This window comes from Lissotriton helveticus, chromosome 4_1 (assembly GCF_964261635.1).
Source record: "Lissotriton helveticus chromosome 4_1, aLisHel1.1, whole genome shotgun sequence".
Classification (NCBI taxonomy): Eukaryota; Metazoa; Chordata; class Amphibia; order Caudata; family Salamandridae; genus Lissotriton; species Lissotriton helveticus.
Window position 1 is genome coordinate 1,053,497,572 of NC_136063.1, and position 26,893 is coordinate 1,053,524,464.

Here is a 26,893-nt window from a genome sequence, read left to right on the forward strand (position 1 = left end):
CAAATTGAGGATGCTCACACTGGCCCAGGTTCTATCTACCCTGGGTCCAGGAGACTGAATGATATCACATGCAGGATACCTATTGTCATTTTCCCGTCTTGCAGGCCCACAGGCGCTACCTGTGGTTCACGGTAGGCCCAAGAGCATTTTTAGTTTCCTGCGCTTCCTTTTAGCTTCATCAGTGCCCCTCGGGTGTTCACAAAATTGATGGCAGTTGTCACAGCATATCTTCGGAGTCTGGGGTATCAGTTTCTCCTACATTTACAAATGGCTGTTAAAAGCTGGCTTGCCACATTCAGTCGTGGACTAGCTGCAGATGATGGCCAACCTCCTTACATTGCTGAGGTTCACAAGCAACATGCCAAAGTCACACCCGCTCATTCGCAAAGGCTTCCTTTCATCTGAGACATCCTGAATGTGGATATCCCCTCAATATCAGTAAGTCCAGGACATTCAGGCTATGATCCCAATCTTTTAGCCTCTGGCGTAGGACTCCATGGGGGTGGCTTTGAAATTTCTTGGCCTATTGGCCTTCTGCTCTTCAACCATGCCAGTTTCAGTGGGCCTGGCACCATGGGAACCTTTAAAATACCGTCCAGGTTTCAGAGGAGACAGCAAAAGATATGCAGTTTTGGATGCCCATCTGCAGTCAATACAAACTCAGCCAGCCTGCTGAGCCAGAGATGCCTAGATGACGAAAGGCAGTCATACCTAGACGTGGTGCAGGACATCTAGCAGTGAAAGAGAAGCCTGGCCCGATCTCTTCACCACTGTTGAGAATCTGCAGTGTGCATTCCACCTAGAGTGAATCAGGGGACACTTGTATGCCCTTCAACCACTATATCTCCTACCCAGAGTTCTGAAGAAGACCAGGCACAACTAGGCCCAAGTTATCCTAGTGGCTCCAGATTGCACCAACAGTGTTGTACCTGAACCCTCTGGGCATGAGCTCATGTCCTTAAATCAGACAGCTACATTCAGAGGCAACAGCAGAGCAGGGTCTTGCACCCTGGTCTGCGCAGTCTGCACCTCTGTGCATGGGGGTTGAGCAGCTGCAGCTGACTACATTCAATCTCCCTCCCGAGTTCATGGATGTCATTCTTGCAGCCAGGCGTCCTCCTGCTAGTCTGTGTACACTGGACAATTTTGTGGCCCTGTAATGCAAACCCATTGTAGGCTAAACTGTTGGATGCCTTTCTGTTTGTTTTGTCTTTGGCCCAGTGAAGACTTGCAGTGGTCACAGTTATAGGAAATCTGTAGGCCATTTTGGCCTTTTTGCATTTGCTGAACCATCTTTCCTTGTTCAACTCTCCTCTTGTGTTGCAATGTCTCAGAGGTTGGATATACCTGTGTCCTCTTAAACCTTTGTTAACAGTAGGTTTATCCTAATATTCCTTGTGTGTACCCTTTTTTAGCTGCTGTTCAACTGTTCTCTACGTCTCCTGATACTGAAGTCAGTGTTCCTCATTGCAATAACCTCAGCTTGTCACATGAGTGTGCTTCATGCTTTATTAGTCCAGCTTCCCTACATAACCTTCTGTCCGGACAAACTGACGCTAAAGTCTAAAGCAATCTTTTTGATGAATTTTGTGACTTTCTCATTGAACAGTCCATCCCTCTTCCAACGTACTTTGCCCCACCTCACCCCTCGAAAGAGGAGAGAATCCATTGGCTGGACCTCAAAAGAGCTTCGAGTTTCTACTTGGTTGCACCAGAGACGATTAGGTGGACAATAAGCTCTTTGTAGGGATCTCTGAAGCAAATAAAGGCAAAGCAGTGGAAAAAAGGGACTTGGTCAAGGTGGATAGTTCTCTGCATCAAAATCTGCTTCCCACTGGCCAAGGAGCAGCCTCCGGAAGGATTGAGGGCCCATTCCAACTGGGTCAAGGCTTCTACCACTGTTGGCCCATAAAGTGCTTGTCCCTGACATGTCATGCTGCGACATGGGCATCAGTACACACGTTCATGGAGCTGCAAGCACCTGAAGAACAGTGAGCAATAGAATTAAAAATCAGGTTGAGGAGTTATGGACAAGCTGGGGGTGGGAGAGCAACATGGAGAGCACAGAGAGGGCAAGGATTTGAAGGGGGAAACATCACAAAGGACGGGAGAAGAGAGCAGGAAACCACATGCACTCCCTTGGGGAACTAAAAGCAAAAGAAAAAGTAGTTCCCTAATACTCAAGGATACAAGTCATTCAAGCAAACGTATGGTTGAGTGGCTATGTTCCACATACACTATAAGAGGAAGGGAACACATTGAATAAGAAGCAAGCAAATGAGCTTGTAAAGAATGATGAGCAGTGGGCTGAAACAAAGCCCCTGTAAGTATTGGTATTCTCTACATTACATCTTTCAACACGGGCGAGATCTAAATATTACAATAAGGCACAAGGAAGCTCCGGTTCAAATCTTCACAGGCACAACTGTTACACAGCCGGTAGTAACCGTGTACGCTGTACTTATCTATAACAGAAAGAAAGTGTGTTCAGTTTGTGGTGTGTGCCTTAATAGGGAGTGCTAACACAGGATTGATGGTTGTATCAAATAATCTAGTTTGTTTTGCAAGTTTTCTGGGTTATATATTTAAGAAAGTGGCTCTGTACATACTGGACCAAAGTAAGGTACAGTGTTTACAGAGTCCACAGTCCCTAGAGGTTTGGCAGAGGCTAAAGTTAGATATAAACTTACTCTCTAAAGTGGTAGCTTGGTCGAGCAGTAGGGCAGTATCAGAGGACAGTGTAAAGCATTTGTTGTACACACTCAGTCAGCAGATGGTCTCACACACTCAAGAACTGAACTCTAGGCCAATTGTTTTGTATCCAAATATATAGTTGTTTTATTTTTATTTTAGAACCAACAAGGTATCAAAATATACTTTCTCAGAATGAATTACTTTAGTTTAAATATTTTGAAATAGGCAATAGACTTTTAAAGTACAGTAGTTACAGTTGTTGCAATGGGCAACACAATTTCAAACACAATGCAACATTGAGCTCAATGGGAATTTCTAGTTAAATGCAATTAGTTACTTTATGGATTACTTTTCTAACCACAGGGCTGGATCCTAGATTCAGTCCTGGGACATCTCCTGTAAACAGTTGAGTAAAAGCGTTTTGGTTACAGTAGTGATTTTTAAGGAATATTATTGTATTTTGAAAGTTGACAGAACATTTTCACATAGAATCACCAATGTTATCCTAAGGGAGAAAATTCACTTAGCAGGTAAGTAGTGTTATCGTTACTTTTTCTCCCTCAGTGGTGGATCCTGGATCCAGCACTGGTGCATCTCCTGTAAACAGTTGAAAGAATGCGTTTAAGTCATACAGGCGATTTTTAAGGAATATTTGTAGTTAGTGAAACTTTTCTGGTGAAAACCAGACAATGGGTTCTTATGGAAGGAAATACAAGTTACTGGTAAGTACGGTTAAAATTACTTTTCAGGGTCAGTGCTGGGCTGAAAGATGCAGCACTGGGTTCTCTCCTGATAACAGGTGAGAACATCGGAATTCGTTGTTCAGCTGATTTTAGGTGAACATTTTAAAGTATCAAAACTCCACACTTTGAAGAATTTCCAAGTGAAACCAGTCAATGTTACTCTGTGGAAGAAAAGTGAGTTATCAGCTTTGAGGTAAGTTCTCAACTGGTAGAGTTAAGATTCCGGGCATAGACTCAGGGGTCCCCCACGGTCAAGTAGGTACAGTTGGTACACCCTCAGCGGCACAGTGGCAGCCGGGTGCAGAAGTAGTTGGGCCCAATGTTATCCAATTAGAGGCAGGGGGCCTACGGGTGGTGGCTGCTGGCTAGCAGGCCACGCGGTTGTGGGAGCTGGACTCCTGGTCACTTGCTCAGAGCAAATGGGGAAGTAGATTAGGACAAAGGTTGCACTGCCAGGGCCACTCTGGCGGCTGGGTGCAGGGTGCTTTTGAGCCGTCGGGTGCTCAATGTTAGTCAATGGAGATCTTGGAATGTGAACAAAGGCTGCAGGCTCAGGGACGGAGACGCTTCAGAATCGACCAACACTTCGAGGGGTAAGTTGGGATCTTGGAAGATAGGTAAACACCCAGGAGTTGGACACAGGGGGCCGGGGGACGCCGGGTGCAGGGGTGCCTTTTGATGTCGGGAAATCTTACCCTCTGCTGGTCGCCGTTGGAGGGGTCTCCTGTTGTGAGACTGCAGGCATCGTGTGGGTCGTCAAGGAGGGTCCTTGGGCACTGGATTTTAGGTCACAATCGCCGGGGGGACGTCCTCAGGGTCTTTGTTCACTCGTGCACAGGCCGGGCTCGGCGGGTGCAGATAAGTCTGGATCTGCGGTTCTTGGCTGGCACCAGGGGTATTGCTGTTTGAGCAGAACCACTGCTAATGGGAGTCCCAGTTTTTAAGAGGTTTAAGGCAGACGCGGTTGTGGGTTTGTAGGTCCTCCGGGGTTTTCAAGGTTGCTGTCCGCAGGAGACGCCGGGATTTAGCAGGAGCAGGTTCAAGGGTCGACAGGCCTGTAGGGCTGGGGCCAAGTCAGTTGGTGTTGTCCTCTTGTTAGCAGTTGCACAGCAGGTCTTATTCTTCTTGATCTTCTTTCTTGTTTTCAAATCGGGATATGAGGAAGGAAGGTTTACAGTGCCCCTAAATACTAAATGTAGGGATGTTACAGGTAGGGGGAGAGCAGGGACCAATAGGTACCTGTCCTGGGGTGAGTACACCCACTATCCTGCTCCTCTCCTGTGGGAGAGGGACAGGAGCCTATCTCTGATTGTGCAGGGCTCCCCATCCTCAAGATGGCCGAATCCCGGAGTTGTGCTTCACCTCGCCTCTCCCACCTGAGGGGTGGAGTTGACACAGGCTGGCACAACCCCATTCCACACGTAGGGTTTCCCGCCAGTCTTCCTGTCAGAGTGGGGGTCAGAACTGGTGGGGGCCAGTTTGCTGAGTACAGCAAGTGGCCTGGAGAAGCTCACAAATGTGGCATGCCTTTGACGCTTCCCCCTGCCCATCCTGGAGGACGAGACCTAGCACCTCTCCCAGGATGTGCATTGTTGCAGGGTCAGGAGAGCGGGGAGCTCTCCACCCAGGGGTCCAGCAACATGTCTGCTGTGTGGCAGCCTAGGCAGCCTCTCAGACAAGACGTGGATTGTAGGTTAGGTTTCAGGGGGCATCTCTAAGATGCCCTCTGTAGTGCATTTTACATTAAACCCACACTGGCATCAGTGTGGGTTTAATGTAGTGAGAAGTTTGATATCAAACTTGTAAGTCTTCAGTGTAGCCATTATGGTGCTGTGGAGTTCGTAATGACAATCTCCCAGCACCATATACTCTTAATGGCATCACTGCACTTACAGTGCCCAGGAATGGCCCTGGGTACTGTAGGGGCACAGGGCTCATGCACCGGTGCCCACACCACTGGCATAGTGTGATGTGATGTGAGAAAGATTTATATAGCGCACGTATGCCCAAGGGCGTCTATGCGCTCATAGCGGCAGAAAGAGGCCCGAGTTCCCGGAGTGGATATTTAGATTGAGTTAGTTTGAGGAAAGCCATGTCTTTAACATCTTTCTGAAACCGAGTAACGTTGGACAGCTCTTAATGTTTATTGTGCACCCAGCTAGAGGGGTGACTGAGGTATGCCAGGGCAGTGAGTTTGTGGGCATGGCACACAGGGATGTGTACCATGTCGACTCTCTGTTTAGTTCTGCACCAAGACTCTCAGCCTGCAAAGGCAGTGTGTGTCAGTCAAGGTACAGGGCCCTAAGGGTAGCACAATAAGTGCTGCAGCCCTTAGGGTCTTCTCTGGTCACAGTGCCATGGGTACCTAGGGTACCATTTACCAGGGGCTGACCTGTGGTCAGAGATGCCAATTGGGTTTAGGTTTCAACACAGTTTTGGGGAAGGAACACAGGCCATGGGTACCTGGTTGGCAGGAACCCAGGGCACACTCAGTCAAAGTACATCAGCCATTCAGCAAAATGTGGGGGAATGCCATGCAAGAAAGATGGCACTTCCTCACAATATCATTTTATGTAGGTTGTAATTGCTAATCCAGAAGTAAAAACATTCTAAGCATAATCTTTTCCCTCTGCGCTAACACAGAATTAGATTTCTATACTTTTAACGTGAATTGGCTGATTTTGGTGTTGCGTGATCACATCACAATACAACTTGTTGTGTGTAATAAACCTTCTATATTTTTTTGCAAACTGGTTTGGCCAACAGTAAAGAAATACTTGATTTAGTAACTAAGTCAAACAAAGTGTTTGTAGTCCGTGTATAAAAATTAGGTTGATGGATTTATTCAAACAAAGGTTTTTTTTTTTCCCCTGAATGGTTTTCATGAAGTTAAGTTTAAAAGAAAAACAGTTACTCAAGATTTTTCGTCATCCTTTCAAGTGTTATGCATACTTGTTCTAATCATATTAAGCGTCTGCTTTATTTTTTCTTAAAAGCAGGGCAGGTGACATTTAGTTTTTCTCCTTGCAGATTGTCTTTGGGTCAATTGTCCTTCTGATGCTTTGGCTTCCGATTCGAATTATAAAACACATGCTGCCTACTTTTCTGCCATACAATGTGATGCTCTACAGGTATTTATTCTGATCCTTATTCCGTTGTTTCGCATAAAATGTGTCGCTTGTCTTCGGAAGAGAAATTCTTGTAAGATAACTCACGTTCCAGTGAGGAGCAGGAAACTGCATAATGCTTTGAGAAATACTGTAGCTTGTTGTGAGAGCAATGTGCCGAATAATGTTTTTTATATTTGTTTTCTATTTACACCTAAATCCCTGACTAGAATCCATATAATCTGCAAAGTTGCAACAGCACGCTACTTAAGAGCTTGTATTGGGGTTATTGCATGCCCAGAGCACTGTTTCTGCTGGCTGGAATGTGCCACCCAAAGCTGTCAGTTTTTAAAGACTACAATGCCAGAACAGGTGCTATTTCAGAACTCTCTGGGACCTCATACAGGCGGCTACCTGACTGAAGGATCGGGGAAGTGAATTCCAAACGGAGAAGAATATGTATGAACTCCTGGGGTGTCTCTTTCTGTTGTCAAGTGGAAGCTGAAAACTAAAAGCCATAACATTTTATTTTACTAATTGAAGGCCCATGTATTCTGAGAATTAGGTAACACGATTGTGCTCTTTTTCAGACTCAAGTGTAAGACCGTCTGTTTCACTGGAATTCAGCCTTCTGATTTCTCAGTCACCAAGCAGAGGTAGTAGAATCACCAGTTGGTCACTGGAGAGAATCGTAGCTCCTTGTTTGCAGATATTTTTTTTACTTGGTCCTGAAGGACCAATGCTCAGAGTGGCAGAATGCTCAAAACACTATGCATTGAAACTGGATCATATTCTTGCACCAGCAGTTAGGGCATTGAGCGCTGTACCATTCAAATGTGGTTACGTTTCACAAGTGCACACATCAAAGAGGTGGAATGCACACCGGTTTCTTCATTATTTTTTTCATGCTAACTAGCTTTGTACTGCGTGCAACACTGTAGGTGCCCTCCATCCGTGTGCGTGACATGAAACTACATGAATGTTGGCACCTCGTCAATCCCAACCCAGGGTGCACTGCATAGATTTCTGTTCTCAGGTCGATATGTTCCAACAAAACCTTATCAAATTTAATCTGTTTTTATTTTATCCAATTTCCTCCATGGTTCATATTTAATCCAATGTATTTATAAGTTCAACGACTGCCTGTTCAAGCTTTTCTTCTACAAACCTGGAGATTCACCATTCTTCAAAGTACAACGTATCTGGTTCAACTCAATGCATTTCGAGCATGAAATGCCCTTCTTCAGGGGTAGCTACAATGAAACCGATATAGCAATAACTAATACCCATCCCAGTCTTGAATATACTGATGATTTTCACATTACGCTACTTCACGAATGAAGATTGCCCTCCATTTTCCTAACTTCAAAATAAATGAAAATTGCAACCCATGCGAAGTAAACCTAAAACTGGCTAAAAAACCTTTTAATTCACTGTTTAACCTTTTTACATGTGCCTTTTTTTTTGTGATAAATGACCATACTTTGTGCCCGTGCTCCCAAACTAACCCCTTGACATGGGCGACGTACCACGTTCAGCAGAAGATTGACGTAATTTTGCTAAAATAACTTTCTTACTTCATGAAAACCTGTCTACATACATTGTTTGTGTAATCATTTAACAATTGCACATTTAGCTATACTGAGTTGAAAGTTTTTAAGCTTTGACTTTTCTCATTCATATTATCATGATTTTCAAGATCACATTATTTACGACAGCCGGTAAGGGTTGGGAGTCTAAATATATTCATTTGTGTATTTAGTTTGTTGGTCGTATGTTGAGGTAGCACGAGTTTCAGCACTTTGCATGGATTGCAATGTCTTTTATTTTGGAATTAAGAAAATGGAGGGCACTCTTCATTTGACCCCCGCCCAATTCAAATTATTTTATGACACCATGTGCATCATATGTTGGCGGCCTGACCCTGCCAGTGCACCTTTATTCTCCGCAGGCTCGACAGAACGAGATCCCCCTTCCCGAATCGTCATTCCAGACAACACGGAGCCGGTTGGGCGTCCACCAATGCGAAGACCGACGCCGACGGCATGCCGTTAACACTGCCCTAGTCTGAAGGGCTACGTATGGATGATAATGATTGGGGATCCCTTAGAAAGCCCGGACACAAATCCAGACCTGGACTTGTATGAGGATCTGGGTGATGCAAACGGCCTGGATACCTCTCTAGATTCCGGCATGCTGTCTCCCCCTAACCTGGCTACGGAGAAGGGGCTTAATTTGCAATGGTGATGCGTAGGTGTGAGAAGTTGGCCTGATGTATGATGTTCACTATTCTAGTGAGCACCTTGTATCAGTCCAAATAACCCTTATGGTGAGTGGTTGTAAGTCAACCTTATAGACAAGCTATCCTAGGGGTATCATGGACCTAAGCAGTCTTAGGCTTAACTCAAGAGGGCATGTGAAGCCAGCTGTTTTACCATATGCAATCCTTTTAATACCAAATGAAAGGACACCACACAAGTTATATATTATAAAAATATATGTATTTATTACTAGAATAATCCTCTGTACTCTTCATGAGGACAGAGGCACAAGCGTTTAAACAAAAGCACAGTTAAACATACAAAAGTTGCACAGTTATGGATAGGCCCGGTGGCCACTTAAACCATATACTAAAATAGTGGTATAAGAACCACGTCACGAACAATGGTAAGGCCTAGGGCCTTGAGAATCGCTGGGACTACACTGGACTAACAGTAGTTAGGACTGGGGCGGCCCACAGGATACGGGTGCAGTGTCTAAAGCACATGCGTGCACCAATGCAAAGTCAATGGTGCGTAAAAGTTATAAAGTTGCAGATTTAGGAGTCTTCCGACTGGACTAGAACGTAGCCACTTAAAACTAGGACACTAGAGGTGTAAACCACTACAGGAGCACCGGAGTACTCTCGTTACCTCACCCACAGGAAGCGGGTGCCTAGGTGTCAAAGTGCGTCGGGTTTCGTCGTGCAGTTCTATGGTGCCTGGAGATGAAGATGCTGCAGGCGGCCGGGAGAGAAGAGTCCGGTTGGATCCAAGGGTGGATCGAAGATGTAGAGTACCTGAAAGCAGAGGGGACAGAGTCTGGGTCACTAGCCAGTGACCAGGAAGGAACCAGGCGATGTCGGGCGCAATCAGGTGGTTGTCGAGAAGCTTGTCTCCACTGCCACGTGGACCCGGGGGCATCGACGATGACCAGAAGTCGGACACGGACTGTCCCACGAAGGCTCTCACTGTCGGCGGTGTTGGCTTCCGGATTGGAGTCAACAGGCCTTGGCAAATGCAACCCACGCAGGAATCGAAGATGGCTTCTGGATCAGATCAGCAAGATCTGATGGGCTGCTCCTTTTCAGGGGAGCAAGGGCCAGTCTGGAGCAATCAGACCAGCGGTGTAAATTAAAAAGTTCGTCGTCACAGAGGCCACTAGCCAACGGGCAAGTGACCGGACAGACGCGTCGAGCAGGAAAATGCAAAAGGGCCCCACGCAGCACTCTGTGAGTGTGGAGAGGTGATCTTCGGTGCAAAAGCTGTTCGGGGCTGGGGCTTCTCAGTCCCCAATGCACAGCTTCGAGGGTGCCTTGGGAGCTGCACGGGAAGCACTTCGCAGGCTTTCCAAGATGGCCGGTCCCACGTCTCACGTCGCCTTCACGGGTCTCAGCTTTGCTGGGGCTGTGGATCGGGCTGTTGGATGTCTGGGAATCCGGTTCTTGTCGATCTCTGTCGCTCGAGCTCCGGCGGGAGCTGCAACAAAGCAAACCGTTGAGCACTTGCTGGTGCCTGCTTGCACAGGGTGGTCACTCCTTGACCACAAGGGAGATTCTTCAGTCTTCTACGTCGAGTAGGATGTCGAAGGGTCCAGAGTTATGTATCAAAGTTTCAGTCAGGATTATCTAAAGTCTATGGACACAGCTCCTACCTTTATTCCAAATCAAGGGGCTGGATTATCTGCTAGGTCCCTCCTGTGGGTGGGACATAGGAAAGGGGTGGTTACACCCCTTTCCCTTTGTCCAGTTTCGCGCCAGAGCTGGGGCTGGAGTGCCCCAGCACTGGTTTGAACTGGGCTATGCATGGGACGCCATGTGCGCCCCAGGCAGTGTCTAGTTTCACTCGCCCTTCCTGCCTCAATCCACTATCTCCTGTCTAGGGTTGGTGTAAGACCTCCCTGTGACAGGAAACCTTTTGTCCAGGCCTCCCCTGCCAGAGTTTCGGTCAGCAGCAGGAGGCCAGACTTGTGTCTGTGGCAGCAGCATCCATTTTGTGATGCTGAGGCTCTGGTTAGTTTTAACCGCGTTTACTGTTACCCACATGTCTTATCCCTCTAGAAGGGTGTAATGCTACCCCCGTCACCAGAACTGGTGAGGGGGTAGTATTCCAAAGCGTATGACACCTTACACGACATGTTTTGATAAAGCCAAACCAAAGTTAGCATTTAACCGCGAGGTTCATAATGCACTTAAGAGTATATGGTATGGCAATATCATAGAACAGCTATAAGGACATGGTTCCGAAAGCTGCAGACAGGGTCAGCTCATGCTAGAGCACCATCTCACATAAAACCAAGCACTCTGCCTCCAGGATTGTTAAGGCCTGCCATAGGAGTGACTTATAGGTGTATATGTGTCCAGATATAGGTTTAGACATAGGTATACTATATTTAAGCAAGGGGTGATTACACGACCTTGCCCCAGCTGAGTGGTCAGCCAGTTGTCAGTTTGGATGGCCAGACAGGGGTGGCAAAAGATATGCTGCAGCCCCTGGTAGGCCTTGGATGCACCTATGCCCTGGGTACCTATAGTACACTGTACAGGGGCTCATAAGGTGACCCAATATCCAATTAGGTATGTACCTAGGGTACATGGAGTCCATTTTACAGAGATAGCAGATAGCCTGGGGCCCTGATTAGCAGGGTCCCAGGCCAACTAAGTCGAAAACCAGCTAAACACAAGGCACAAAATCTGGGGTAACCATAGTCCGATATCCATCCTCCTACAGTGGGGCTTCGAAGGTCTTAGACCTTCATCTTCCTACACTGGCATTCAAGACCAATGTCTTGACGGAGGTCTTGCAGCCTGGCGTCCCTATCGCAGAACCCTTGCTGACTTTCAATGAGGCCTGTCCCTATGTTCTGCTGTGCACCTCGTCCAACCCCAGCACAGGGGCTCATGTGAATAGAACTATTGCCTACCACCCTGCAACCAATGACCCAGCTTTCCTCTCCACCCATCCCACCCCACAGAGCTTGGTGGTCCAAGCATCTACTTTCCATGGCGCATTCCCTTCCGCACCCCCAGACAGGGAATCCAAAAGGCTGGACAGCTTCAGTAAGAAGATCTTTTCTTCCACCAATGTAGAGTTGCGGTCGGTAAACACTGCTTGCCTCTTGGGGCATTACTCTCATTCAGACAAGCCTCTCCTCTCCTAAGCTGTGTCAGATGGTAGTGATGCGGCAAAGTTTTCCACACGATGTGGCTTAGCCATAACAGACCTGCTAGGCAGAGCGATTTCCTAGATAGTGACCGTTGGGTGCCATGCCTGGCTGAGGACATATGGCTTTTTAGGTGATGTCCAAGCTAACCATTTGGACATGCCCTTTGATGGCTCCTGTCTCTTCGGAGACTAGGCAGATGCAGCGCTTGAGTGCTGTAAGGACTCGTGGGCTATGGTCAAGTCCCTAGTTCTCACCCCATCATCCGGGCCTGTGTATGCTTTTTACCCATTTTTTGGCTACGGAAGGGGTTTCCAAATGTGCCAACCCTATACCAGCCAGAGGGCCCGGCAAGTCCAGCAGCCTCTGCGGGTCGGGACGCTGTTCACCCAGACTTTTGTGGGTCGAGTGGCCAGAAGTCAAGTCGAGCCACAAATCTCTCCTCCACTGCAAAACCTTCCTAGTCCGATCCCTCCGGATCATGGACGTCCAGTTGGCGGCAGGATACGCCATCACCTCCACTACTGGCGAGATATCAACTCGGACAGGTGGGTGTTGCAAATAGCCCGAAGGGACTACTCCCTCCCCTTCGAGACTACCCCTCCCTCCATGCCTCCAACTTATGATTGGCTGATTGAGGATCACCTTGACTTACTCCACGAGGAAGTCAAGACTCTCTTGGCCAAGAGAGCTTTAGAGATGGTTCCTGGACCATAACTCGGCTGTGGTTGCTATTCCCACTATTTTCTGGTTCCAAAGAAGGATGGAGGCCTTTGTCTTAGCCTCGATCTGAGGGCCCTCAACTACTTCCTCAAAAAGGAGTAGTTCAAGATGCTCACCCTTGCTCAGGTCCTATCTGCCCTGGACCCGGGAGACTGGATGGTAGCGATGGACTTGCAGGATGCCAATTTCCATATCCCCATCCTGCCTGCCCATCGCCGATTGCTGTGGCTTACGGTGGACAGTGAGCACTTTCAGTTTACTGTGCACCTCCTCGGCCTCACCAGTTCTCCACCGGTGTTCATCAAGGTGATGGCAGTGGTCGCAGCCCATCTGCTGAGATCAGGGTTGACTGTCTTCCCCCTGTCTCGACAACTGGTTGTTGAAGGTTGGGCTTGTCCCAAGCGGTCGTCTCCCACTTTCAGACTATGGCGAACCTCCTGCAGTCACTGGGGTTCACTATCAACATGCCGCAGTCACTCATGACTCCCTCACAGACACTCCCGTTCCTCAGAGCAGTTCTGGATACAGTGCAGTTTCGGGCTTATCCCCCCAAGCAAGTCCAGAATATTCAGGCAATGATGCCGATGTTTCAGCCTCTGTCCTGGATTTCGGTGAGAATTACTCTGAGGCTGTTGGGCCTCATGGCCTGCTGCATCCTGCTGATGGAACATGCCAGATGGAACATGTACACTCTGCAGTGGGACCTGAAATTCCAATGCGTACAGCATTGGGGAAATCTCACAGACCTGATTCAGATATCGACAGGCACCGCAAACGACCTGCGGTGGTGGCTGACAAACTGCAGTTGGGTCAGAGGCACACCCCTCTCCCTTCCCCACCCAGATCACACATTAGTGACAGATTCGTCCCTTCTGGGATGGGACGGGCATCTGGGAGCGGTGTAGATCAAAGGACTCTGATCTCCAGTAGAAGCCAGGCTCCATATCAACCTGTTGGAGCTTTGTGCGATTCGATTGGCACTGAAAGCTTTTTTACCATCCATCAAGGGAAAGCTAGTTCAGGTGTTCACAGACAACACTACCACCATGTGGTACTGCAACAAGCAGGGCTGAGTGGGGTTGTGGACCCACTGTCAAGAGGCCCTGTGTATATGGACTTTGCCAGAACAGGGCATATCCCTGGTGGTTCAACACCTGGCTGGTTCCCTGAACGCCAGATGGATGAACTCAGCCATCGGTACCTTGCAGATCACAAGTGACATCTCCATCCGGAAATGATACAAGGTCTCTTTATACAGTGGAGAAAGCCTTGGTTAGATATGTTCTCCTCCAAAGAGAATGCACAATGTCAGCAGTTTTGTGCTTTGGAGTTTACAAAGCGGCTCTTGCTCAGCCATGCTTTTGTTGGGAGTGGAATTCAGGCCTCCTGTACGCCTTTCCGCCCATACCACTCCGGCCCAGAGTGCACAAGAAGATCATGAGCGACCAGGCCCAAGTCATCCTGGTGGCTCCGGACTGGGCACGAAGAGTGTGGTATCCCTTCTGCAAATAAGCATCGATCCTCTGATCAGGCTGTCCATTTGGGAGGATCTTATGTTGAAGCAGCAGAAGAGGGTTCTCCAACCAAACCTGTCCACCCTCCGCCTCCTTCCGTGGAGATTGAGCAGAGACAGTTGACCGCTGTTGACCTTCCTTCCAAAGTCTGTGAAGTTATTCTGGCAGCCAGATGTCCCTCCACAAAGTCAGTGTATGCTTGCGGATGGCAAAGACTTTGTAAATACTGTTCAGAACAGTCTGTTGACCCCCTGTCGCCTCCCCATGAGAGGCTGGCTTAGTATATGGTGCTCACTTACTCCATCTACTGACCCATCAGCAGGATTCTGAGAAAGGCGATCAGGGAGAGGGCCACTCTCTTCCTCCTGTCCCTCATCAGATGCCATGAGCAAGCTTTTGTCAGCCCTGTCCACAAAAGGCTTTAGGTGGTTCACTTGAAGTACCCTATGGGGACTTCTTGGAGTGCCTAGATCCACCAAGTAGGTGACCTCACTTTTCTTTTCAAGGATGGTGTGGGGCCACTCCATTTGTCTTGGAGAGCTGCTGGGGCCACAGGCTCAAACACCCACACTTTCTGGCCTGGCTGGTAAACAGTCTGGACAGCCTTTTGGTCAAGCCAAGCTTTCTAAAGCTCTTGGCTGGCCTCTAGGTTTTTAGTTGTTTTCTTCTTGTAGTCAGCCATATGTGAACGCAGGCCAAGGACATAGCCAAAATATCCTGTTTAGGAGGTTTGAGAGATTGCTCCCATCCCTGTTTAACTAGACACAGTGGACCCCTAACTGGATGTCCAAACAGAAGTTCAAATGGGCTGTAGCCAACCCCCTTCTGAGGACCCTCTCTGTAGGCAAAGAGAAGGCAGGGTAGTAAGACATCCAATTTTCGCCCAAGCTTTTTGTGGAGTCCCATGATCATACCCTTAAGGGTCTTGTTGAATCTTTCAACAAGCCCCATGGCACTGTGGATGGTATGATCCGGTAAACTTAGCTTACTCTACACGCTTTCCTCATAGCATAACTAGACTGGAAGTAGATACCTGTGTCTTTTAAGTCCTCCATAAGGGAAGCATACCCTGGAAAAGATTCCCAAGAGGGCCCTGGCCACTACAGGAGCTGTAGTGGTTCTAAGGGGAATTGCTTCTAGATACCTAGTAGCATGGTCCACCGCCACCAGGATAAAACTGTGTCCAGATACAGTTGAAGGGTTCAAGGGACCAACAATGTAAATTCCTACCCTCTCAAAGGGGACCCCAACCACAAGTGCAATTAAGGGGGCCTTTGTAGTGGCACCTGACTTACCACTGGCTTGGCAAGTGACACAAGAGCGAATAAAACTCCTTGGTGTCCTCAGACATATGGGGCTGGTAGAACAAATGGGGACAATCCTGTCCCAAGTCTTACTTTTCCCAAGGTGTCCTGAAAGGGGAAGGAAAAGAAAACCCCTGAACTTCTGAGGTATTACCGACCTCCTGGTGGCTCCAGGCTTGGGGTCTGTACCTTCAGAATACAAGAGCCCATCTTCCCAATAGATCCTATGGGACCCACTGACATTCCCTGCTTCCTAAGCAGCAGCTTGCTGTCTGAGGGGTTCAAGAGGGGGGCAGGACTGCTGCTCCAGACTCAAGTCTTCCCAGGCAGGGCCCCTGCCCCCAAAACTCTGCCTGGCCAGGCCCAAGTTTCTCTGGGACAGTTACTTCACATCACAGGGACTAATATCATTTCCTAAGGAGACTGATCCTCACTGGGAGTTTGGGAGGAGGATAATTCCCTACCCTTCCTGCTCCTTCTCTTAGGAGGCACTTGGTAAATGTTTCCAGAATCCAGTGCCCATTCAGTAATGAACTGTTTGGCCTGAACCCTGGTGACAGCTAAGGCACTGGCAGAAATTCCCATCATTTCTCCATGAGTCCTGAACTCAACTTCAGCCAGGCTGAAGTTTCTAAATCATTGCCCAACAGACCATCTACAGGTAGGTCTGGTGATACCACAACTCTCATGTTCAGTTACCCCTCACCAGCTGAGAGTCACAACTACCAAGGAATGATCAGTCCTGACATTGCTAGTGTTGGTTACTTGGTATGTGTCCCCTGAACAAATCATATTTGGGCTAAAGTTTCTCTGTCACCATGGTGACACTGGCCCCTGTGTCCCTGAAAGCCATTGCTTCCTTTCCATTGATCAATGGTTGGTGCCTGTACTTGCCCAAGTTAGTGGGAGTTACTAGTAAGGTGGCAGGATCAATGCCGCCATCACAGACTAGGACAACCTGAGCTGGAGTTCTGACTAGGCCGGAACCCATCTCAGAACCCAAGGTTAACCCAGCTAATCCGTTGGTTGCTGTGCTACCACTTGTACTGGTGTTAGGGTGCACAGTTGCCTTACGGGCAGTGGCAGTAGGTTCCTTGGCCTTCGGACAATCAGCATCTCTTGTCCAATGGGTCTTTACTTTACATAAATACCACCAATGTTTCTTTTTACCTTTCTTGGAATTTTGGGAATCCCCCGCCCCGAAGCAGGATTTTATTGGCCTTGAGAAGATTCCTTTTTGTCTTTACCCTTGTCCCCACCTTTGTCTTGGGATTTAGAAGAATCTTGCTTCTGGTCAGCTCCATTACCATTCTGCTTCACCCCGGTGCTTACCCATTTGTCTGCCTTCTTTCCCAATTCTTGGGAAGAGGTCAAATCAAAGCCCACCCGGTACTGGTGCAAAAGGTGGTTCTGATAATAATTAAGGATGTGCTCCCTCATTATCAGATTGTACAATCCTTCCTAGACCTGAACATTGCTTCCATGAAGCAAGCCTTCCAGAGCCTTAATAGCACTATCAATGAATTCTATCCAGGGTGTGTTCCTTCTGGGTGTCTCTGAACTTAATTCGATACTGTTCAGTGGTTAAGCCTAACCCATCAATGAGTGCACTCTTCGGGACTGAATAATTGTCAGCATCCTCTTCTCTAACAGTGAGGGGCTTATCTCTACCTTTGTTAGCAAAGGAGACCCTTAGGATAGCTGCGCACTGCGCTTGAGGGACCTTCTGAACTTAACAGGCCCTCTCTAAAGCAATGATCCAATTCTGGATGTCATCCCCCTCCTGGTAAGGAAGGCATATCCTGCTCAAGTTCCTAGTATCAAGCGTTTTCCCTAACTCTAGGGACTCTAGTCCCAGATGTCCGTAGCTTTTTGAACTTCAGGGCCTCTTTGTCAAGTGCCAACTTGTCTCGTCTGAGTTGGAGTCTAACCTTCTCACATTTGATCAGGTGGTATTCCCTCTCCAAGGAGTTTCTCTCTTACAGGTGCAGAGGATGCGATGCAGGTGAGGATCTTGGTTGCAGGAGATGCGTTGAGGTTTGAGCTTCTTTGAGCCCGAAGATCTCTGAGGAAGAGTCAACAAGCCTTGGCATAGCAAGTCGACATGGTGCACAGGTGTTCTGTTCCAGCGGTTCCGAGGAGGGATTCTGTCCTCAATCTCGGTGAGAAGACAGTGCAGTCATCGAGGGAGTTGCAGAACCCCCCCTCCCGTGTTGCTGAGCCTTATGGAGTCTGTGGGAGCCCATAATCTGCAGCCCGGTTATCTGTGTTGCGGTGCTTGCAGATGCAGGGAAGTGACTACTTCACTTCAAGGGAGATTCCTTCAATCGTCTTAGATATCCACCGGCCTGGTGAGGATCCTTTATGGAGGACAGGCACTGACGTTGCAGCAGACTAGCAGGACAACGAGACCAGGAGCAGCAGGAGTCTTCCCAGTTGCAGTCTCGATTCCCAGAGCAAAGTCCAACATGCCCAGACGGTCAAAGATGAAGTGGTTTCTGATCTGAATCTTGTCCCACAACGAATCTAGGGACCCACCCACAGGTAGGACCTTAAGTACAGTACCCTAAGAAAGGGTTGGGATGATTCAGGGGTTTCATTTTTATATTTTCCTATAATTCGCTGCTATTGAACTGTTGCTGCTATTTTTATCTGAACCCACTTTTAAAACTTGTAATTATTCGTCAACGGTTGGTTAGTTTACAAGTCCAATACTGCTAATCATCGGTATAACGACCTCCTTACCTTTTAAAGTTAGTTTAATGCCATGTGGACTGTTTATAACAGGGAGTTGCAGAATGCCATGTGGAAAACTTGTACCTACCCACCGTTAGTTATTTGATGTCAGTTTTTAGCTTTCACAATGTGTATTGTTGCTGGTGCTCCTTTTAAGGATGTTATTTAATATCCAAATAAAGATATGTGTATGATTCAGGGGTCCCTCCTAGAGAAGGGGCTAGACAGAGGGGAGGATACTCCCATGTCCTTTGTCCAGTTTCACCCCAGAGCGGGAGCCAATAGCTCCATGAACTGGCTCAAACTGAAGTATGCAAGGAGGGCACCAAATGTGCCCTTCAAAGTACTCTCGTGACGTTGGCAAGCACCCCAACCTAGCCCAATATACTAACTCCTGTCTGGGAGGTGGTCACACCTCCCTGTGACAGGAAACCTATTGTTCTACCTTGCCCATGTCGAGCTCCTCCGCAGTAGGGCTGAATCATGTCTGTGGTCACCAGCAGCAGTAGCTTGCTGTTTGACCCTAGAAGGCTGGTACAGGGAATACAGGGGGGAGGGGTTACCATAGGGGAGCCTCCAGTACATGGGAATCTACATGCAGCTGGGATCGATGTTGGGGTGAGATTCTAACATGTTTGATACCAAACATGACCATTTTCGGGGCAGCCAATATATGGTTAGACATCTTGTATTTGACTTGAGTTCCACTGTAAGAAACTGGATCTATATATACGACACCAAAATGAGGAACAGTGTGTATAGAGTCCAAGTGACCCCAGAGGTAGGCACAGGTTAAAGTTAGATAGAACCTTACTCTCTATTTGTGGTAGAGTGGTCGAGCATTAAGGCAGTATCCGAGGATATTGTTAAGCATTTGATGTACACACTCAGTCAGCAAATGAATTCACACACTCAATAACTGAACTCAAGGCCAATTGTGTTTGTATAAAAAATATATACTGTTGTTTTATTTTTAGAACCAGGCAAGCCTGGCACAGGTAAGCATTAAATACATTTCAGTGATAAGTTACTGGATACAGAACCATTTGAAAATGCAATAGCAATTGTACTTTGTTTGATTTACAGGAGTTGCAGTAGGTTGCAACACTTAGCAAATACAGTACATTGAAATGAATAGGCTTTTTCAGTAAATTACAGGTAAGTTACTTTTTACATTACTTTTCTTACTCAGTGCTGGATACATGGATTCAGAACTGGGACATTTCCTGTAAACAGGTAAGTAAATACATTTTGTTTATTTGTGAGATTTTTAAAGAATATTTTTAGATTTTTGGAAGAAAATTGTCAATGTTATCCTATGGAGGAAAAAAAAGTTAACGGTTCACAGGTAAGTAATCGACTGTGGGAGTTAAGGTTCTGGGGTTAGACTGAGTGGTCCTCCAGGGTCAGTGAGGCACTGTTGTTGCACCCTCAGCGGCACTAGGGCGTCCGGGTGCAGAGTGTTGAGGCCTAATATTATCCAATGGGGGATAGGGAGCCTCCGGTTGGTGGCTGCTGACAAGCAGGCCACTGGGTTAAGGGAGAAAAGGTCCTATGGTTAAGGTCAGGGCAAATGGGGAAACAAAGTAGAGCAAAAGGTGCACCCTCAGCGGAACGAAGGCGACCGGGTGCAGAGGGCTGCTTCGACGTTGGGCGCCCCATTGTTTTCTATGGAGAACCTCCGGTTTGCAAAAGCACTGCAGGCAGGGAGACAAAGGACTTCTGGGTGCGACCATCACTTGGAGAGGTAAGTTGGGGAGTTAAGGGTTGGTTAAGCACCGTTGGATTGGGCACACAAGGCCGTGGGGCGTCTGGTGCAGGGGTGCCTTTTGGGGTCGGATCTTCTTACCAGCTCCTGGCTGCAGGCGTCTGCTGGAAGCGTGAGGCAGGTCAGTGGTCGCCGGATCTCGGGTCAGGATAGCCCAGGTGACCTCTTCGTGGTGTTTTTCCGCTCGGACAGGTTCACCAGGTGCAGAGTGGGCTGGATTAGCAGTCTCTGGCTGGTGCCAGAAGCTGCAGTTTGAACAAATCCGGTGTTCACAGGAGATGCAGTCTTTAGAAGTGAGGGCAGGCAGGTCCTCCGGGTTTCTTGAGATTGCTGGCTGCAGGACACACAGGGATTTCGCAGGAGCAGGTTCGAGGGGGAGACAGGCCGGTAGGGCTGAGGCCAAGTCAGTGGGCGTCATCCTCTTGTTAGCTCTGAACGGCTCTTCGGTCCTTCTTCTCATCTTCTTTCATGTCTGGATCTGAGGAAGCAAGGTTCAGGGTGCCCCCTAAATAGTAGATTTAGGGGTGTTACAGGTAGGTAAAGGGCAGGGACCAATGGGTCCCTTCCTGGGTGGCATAATACATGCAGTGGCCCATTGGAGACCCCTGGTTTACCTTTACCCTAGGTACCTTAGTACCATGTACTAGGGACTTACGTGGCCGGTAACCAGTTGGGAAGGCACCAAAGTACATACCACTGTCAAATGTAGGAAGGAAGCACAGTGACTGGGGTCCTGATTAGCAGGATCCCAGTCATACTAGTCAGAAAACAGAATACCCCAGCAAAAAGTGGGGGTAATCTTGAAAGCAGTTGGGTGCAAGTTATTGCTTTTTAATTAAGCTATAACTGGTGCATTTTAGAGCTTTCTGGGTTCTTTAATTTTAGCACGTCTCATTCCAACACCCAACTATAATGTCACTGTGGCTGCTGAAGGCAATAACTGCAAAAAATGAAGACTTAGAATCGCGGTCGCAGCGCAATAACGTTAGGATCCTGGGCACGGCGGAATCCACTAGCACGGGAAAGATGGAAGAATATGTTGAGCGTCTTCTCACAGATGTGTTTGGAAAAAGTGCATTCTCAGCAATGCTCATAGTGGAAAGAGCACACCGATCGCTAGTTGGCTGCCCCCCTCCTGGAGCCTCACCGCGACCAATCATAGCCAGGCTACTAAATTACCGAGTCTGCGATACTGCCCTACAATTGGCAAGAGAGCAGCGACAAATATCCTTTGAAAGCTCCACAATTGCAATATACCCCGACTTTATGATGGCGGTAGAGGAAGCTTGCAAGAAATTATTGCCTGTTAAAAAGAAGCTGCAACAAGCAATCAATCTGATATTTTTGTTTTAGCATGCATTTTTCTTTCTTTTCTTTACTCCTTTTTTTATTCTTTCTTTTCTTTTTGTTACTCAGTTGCTCACAATAACTCAAGAAGGGCTAAGACACAAAAAAAATATTCAGGCCTCACCACGGAGAGCCAAGATTTGGCTGAGCCAGGGGAGTCCGCTCCAATAGTCCTGCTTTGGAGGCGGATGGGGACCCCATGTGACTGGCGAACTGTTTGCGACTAAAGACTCTGGCCCGAGTTTTCATTCAGATATGTGCCACAGAAAGATGGATGTGACATTGTAGTTGTGATGATCTGAAAGAAACAGTTTAGTGTTAGATTCCTTACCTTAGAACAGGGGTCTCCAAACCGGTCCTGGAGGGCCGGATCCATGCCAGATTTTTAAAATAACTACATGTATCTCAATGGGCATATCCAAAAAATCTGGCATGGATCCGGCCCTCCAGGACCGGTTTGGAGACCCCTGCCTTAGAATATCCCCAGGTGTCAGGCTGGATCCAGAAAGTTTTGCGTAGCAATACCCCTGCGCGTCGGTAGGCGTCGTCTGCGTCTCAGCGTCCGTCGGCGCCGTGATCGCCTGGATGACGTCGTCAGAGAACTTAGACACCCCCCTCGCGCGCTGACGTCAGTTCTTCTTTTTTCCGCGCCAGCAATTGCAGATCCGGGAAGAGCAGTACTCCAGTCAATTTTTGACTGACTTTTTGATCTCTTTTGATCACTTTTCGATGTCGGTGACCGACCCTCACCGTTGGTGCCTTTACGGCCTCGGGGCCGACCATGATGACAAGTCGTGCCCCGACTGCCGGGCCTTGACCTCGAAGGCTAGACGGGAGCGGTCCCGTAAGCTGCTCGAGAACCGGCAGTCTGCTCCGCGCCGCTGGAGGGTCCCGGTCAAGGAGGAAGTCGAGGGACCGGTCGCGGAGCTGCAGTCATCTTCGCTCGTCGAGTCACCATCACTCGTTAGGCTCTAAGTCCTCCGGTAAGTCGAGGCATTCTAAAAATAGGTGAAAGAAGCTTCATCGCTCTTCCGACTCCCCCCGAGGCTCGTGCGACGCGGCCGGGGGTTTGAGCGGCATCGCCCGCGCGGCTCCGCCGGAGCCGCAGGCGTCGAGTCCAGCTCTATACCCGCCGGTCCCTGGGCTGCACGCGACGCCGGAGGAGATACGTGATTTCCTCGTGGCCATGAGGACTCACTTCCCTCCGTCGGGCCCTGTCGAGGCGCCTTCGGGCCCCACAGGTCCGACTGGCAGCCCTTGCGGGCCGTCTGCTCCGGCTCCGTTGGGTGCTTTGGCGCCATCGTCGACTTCTGTCCCGACGCCTCAGGGCCCCGCAGGATCCAGGCCTGGATCCGGGTCGTCGCCAGTCGACCTCACAACTCCTCCGCTGGTGCCGTCTTCGGGCGACACCGGCCCCGGTTTCAGCCCCGGTCCGGGTGCGGCCCCGGAACGGCGCTGCTCAGCACCGTCTCCAGCATCGATGGGTGAACACTTCACCTATGACCCGGCTCCATAATTTTTACCTGGTTTCCAGGAGATGGATGACGAGGAGGACTGGGAGGGATCTGAGGGCCCTCTGACACAGCAGTGCCAGTTAAGCCAGAACTAGGCAGATGAGCTGGGGGAGGCCAGTGGTCTGGACACTTCGCCCGATACTGGATTCATCTCTCCTCCCTCGTGGCTTCGGAGGAGGGGGCTACTTATATCGGGGTGTTGTACAGGGCAGCCAAAGCCTTGGCTCTTGAGCTCCCTGTCATGGCCGTGAGGACTAACCTCCTCACTGAGGTGCTCAAACCAGAGGCAAGCTCCTCGGAGCTTCTACTGCCGTTTAACAAAGCCCTCACCGACATTCTGATGGGCACCTGGTCCAAGCCCTCTACAGGCCTCCCTGTAGATCGGAACGTGGCGCGATGCCACCGCCCAGCTCCAGGCGACCCCTGCTTTCTGTCCGTTCACCCCACCCCTGAGAGCCTGGTAATCCAGGCCTCTACGTCCCAGACCGCATTCCCGACCGCTCCCCCGGATCGGGAATACAAAAGGTACGATCAGTTTGGAAAGAAACTGTTCGCCTCTCTGAGTTTGGGGTTGCGGTCTGTCAACACCGCTTGCCTTTTGGACCGTTACACCCACTCTCTGTGGGATACGGTTGTAGACGTGCTGCCACAGTGTCCTGCGGAGGCCCGGACACGGCGCGCCCAAGCCCTGGCAGAGGGGGCACGGTACTCGATTCGATGTGGTCTTGACACCACGGACTCGCTGGGTCGGGCGATTTCCACGTCGGTGGCGATTCGTCGCCACGCCTGGCTGAGGTCTGCCAACTTCTCGGGGGATGTCCAGGCCACGCTCACGGACATGCCTTTCGATGGCCGTCGCCTCTTTGGCGACAATGCGGCTAGTGCGCTAGAGCGCTTTAAGGACTCCAGGGCTACGGCCAAGTCCTTGGGCCTAGGCCATCGCCAGCAAACTTCCGCTTTTCGCCCCTTTCGTGGCCAAGGAAGGGGCGCCCCCACACGTCCAGCTAGCCACAGGCCGCAGAACCAACCTCAACGCGGTTGCGGACGTGGTAACCGCCATGGTGGTGCCGGGGGACAAGGGCAGGGTCAGTCCACATCCGCTCACGCAACATCTGCCTCAAAGCCTTCCTAGTCCGAGCTTTCAGGCCCATTCTACGCCAGTGGGGGGCAGGGTTCGCCATCACCTCCTCCACTGGCTTACCATCACATCGGACAGGTGGGTGCTGCAAATCATCCGAAGGGGCTGCTCCCTCCCTTTCGAGGCGACCCCTCCAGCCATGCCACCCCAGTACCACCGCGTGTCTGGGGATCACTTGCAACTTCTACAAGATGAAGTTACGGTCCTCTTGGCCAAGAGGGCCATCGAGCGCGTTCCAGGGCCAAAATTAGGGTGTGGTTGTTATTCCCACTTCTTTCTGGTTCCCTAGAAGGGCAAAGGGGGCCTACGCCCTATCTTGGACCTCAGGAACGTCAACGGCTTCCTCTGGAAGGAGAAGTTCAAGATGCTGACATTGGCTCAGGTCTTAGCTGCCCTAGGCCCTGGAGACTGGATGGTGGCGTTGGACTTGCAGGACGCTTATTTCAACATCCCCATCCTGCCGGCTCACCGGTGCTACCTGCGATTCACGGTAGGCCATGAGCATTTTCAGTTTTCCGTGCTCCCCTTCGGCCTTACCAGCGCCCCACGGGTGTTCACAAAAGTGATGGCGGTGGTCGCAGCTCATCTGCGCAGATCAGGAGTTCCAGTCTTCCCCCATCTCGACGACTTGTTGTTGAAGGCGGGCTCGCCCCAGACAGTCGTCTCCCACCTCCAGACTACGGCCGACCTCCTGCACCTGCTGGGGTTCTCCATCAACGTGCCGAAGTCACACCTGTGCCCCTCTCAGAAGCTCCACTTCATCGGAGCGTTTCTGGACTCGGCGCAGTTTCGGGTTTGTCCCCCCGAGCAGCGCGTTCGGGATATTCAGGCTCTGATTCTGATCTTTCAGCCTTTATCCCGGGTCTCGGTCAGGTTGACGCTGCGGCTCCCGGGGCTGATGGCCTCCCGCATCCTACTGATGCATCACGCCAGGTGGCGGATGCGGGCTCTGCAGTGGGACCTGAAGTTTCAGTGGGCAAAGCATCAGGGCAACCTGTCCGACCACATCCTGATCTCGGAGGGCACTGCAAGACAGTGGCAGTAGTGGCTCACGGACCGCGATTGGGTCAGCGGCAGATCCCTCTCCCTACCCCAACCGGAGCACTTAGTTGTGACAGATGCGTCCCTCCTGGGATGGGGGGGGCCACATGGGAGAGGCGTAGATCAGAGGCCTCTGGTCTCCGGCGGAGTCCCGACTACATATCAACCTTCTGGACCTGCGGGCGATCCGAACTGCACTGAAGGCATTCCTTCCCACTGTCCGGGCAAGTGTAGTGCAGGTGTTCACGGACAACACCACCGCCATGTGGTATTGCAACAAACAGGGCGGGTTGGGGTCGTGGACCCTGTGTCAGGAGGCTCTGCGCCTCTGGACATGGCTGGAACACCAGGGCATCACTCTAGTGGTTCAACACCTGGCAGGTTCCCTGAACGCCAGGGTGGACGAACTCAGCTACCGGTGCATGATGGATCACGAATGGCGTCTGAACTCTGACGTGGCGCAAGGCCTCTTTCAGCAGTGGGGAGAGCCTTGGTTAGATCTATTTGTCACTGGAGAGAACGCGCAATGTCATCAGTTCTGCGTGTTGGAATTTCAAAGGCGGCACTCGCTCGGAGACGCTTTTCGTCGCGAGTGGAGCTGCGGTCTGTTGTATGTCTTTCCGCCTATACCACTCCTGCCCAGAGTGCTGGAGATGATCAGGCGAGACCGGGCCCAAGTCATCCTTGTGGCTCTGGACTGGGCACAAAGATACTGGTATCCCGAGCTACTCAGCATGTCAGTCGATCCCCCAATTCGTCTGCCTCTTCAGGAGGACCTTCTGTCACAGCAGCAGGGGACGGTCCTCCACCCGAACCTGTCCTGTCTCCACCTACATGCGTGGAGATTGAGCGGTGACAGTTGAGGCCATTTGACTTGCCTCCTGAAGTCTGTGATTTGATTCTGGCAGCCAGGCGTCCCTCCACAAAATCGGTATACGCCTGCAGGTGGAACAAGTTTGTGGCATGGTGCACAGCAAAGGCTGTGGTTCTACTTTCTACCCCCTTTCAGAGGTTCTCCTCTTCCTTCTTTCTCTTGCTCAGCAGAGCTCTGCTCTGGGCACTATCAAGGGCTACCTCGCGGCCATTTCAGCCTTTTTAAGGTTTCCTAATCAGCCTTCTCTTTTCAAGTCCCCTGTTGTAAATAGATTCTTGAAAGGCATCACACACACGTTTTCTCCTGTTCCCTTTGTGATGCCTCAGTGAGACTTGAATCTTGTACTAACGTATCTGATGTGCGCTCCCTTTGAGCCACTACACAACTGTCCTCTTCGTCTGCTGACTCTTAAAACTGCATTCCTGGTTACCATCACCTCTGCCAGGAGAAAGAGTGAGCTCCAGGCTATATCTTCTAAACCTCCTTTCCTCTCTGTCCATCCGGACAAAGTTGTCTTGAGAACTCGTCCTTCTTTCCTGCCCAAGGTGGTTACAGCCTTTCATATCGGGCAGTCCGTCACCTTGCCCACCTTCTTTCCGCCTCCTCATCCCTCGAAAGAGGAAGAGAGGCTCCACCGTGTGGACCCAAAACGTGTGCTCTCCTTCTATCTAGACCGCTCACGCAAGTTCCGGGTGGACGACCAGCTGTTTGTTGGTTACGTGGGAGCTAAGAAGGGACGGGCGATGCACAAGCGGACCATCTCTCGTGGGTAGTCTTGTGCTTCAAGGTTTGCTACTCTTTGGCGAAAAAGGAGCCTCCTGTTGGGCTGCGCGCCCATTTCACTCAGGCCACGGCGGCTACTACTGCCCTGGGTCGGGGAGTCCCCTAGCAGGACATCTGTCAGGCCGCTACCTGGGCCTCGCTGCACACGTTTGCTAGACACTACTGCCTGGACAGCCAAGACCGGAG

General features: G+C 49.9%; 1 protein-coding gene across 1 annotated transcript in view; it reads left to right on the forward strand.

Annotated features, from left to right (window-relative positions):
- MARCHF6 (membrane associated ring-CH-type finger 6) overlaps window positions 1–26,893 on the forward strand; it is a 1,360,950-nt gene that overhangs the window by 652,572 nt on the left and 681,485 nt on the right. The window contains exon 17 of the mRNA XM_078687648.1: window positions 6,468–6,568. Within this exon, the coding sequence (XP_078543774.1) occupies window positions 6,468–6,568 (101 nt within the window). The remainder of the gene's footprint in view (window positions 1–6,467; window positions 6,569–26,893) is intronic.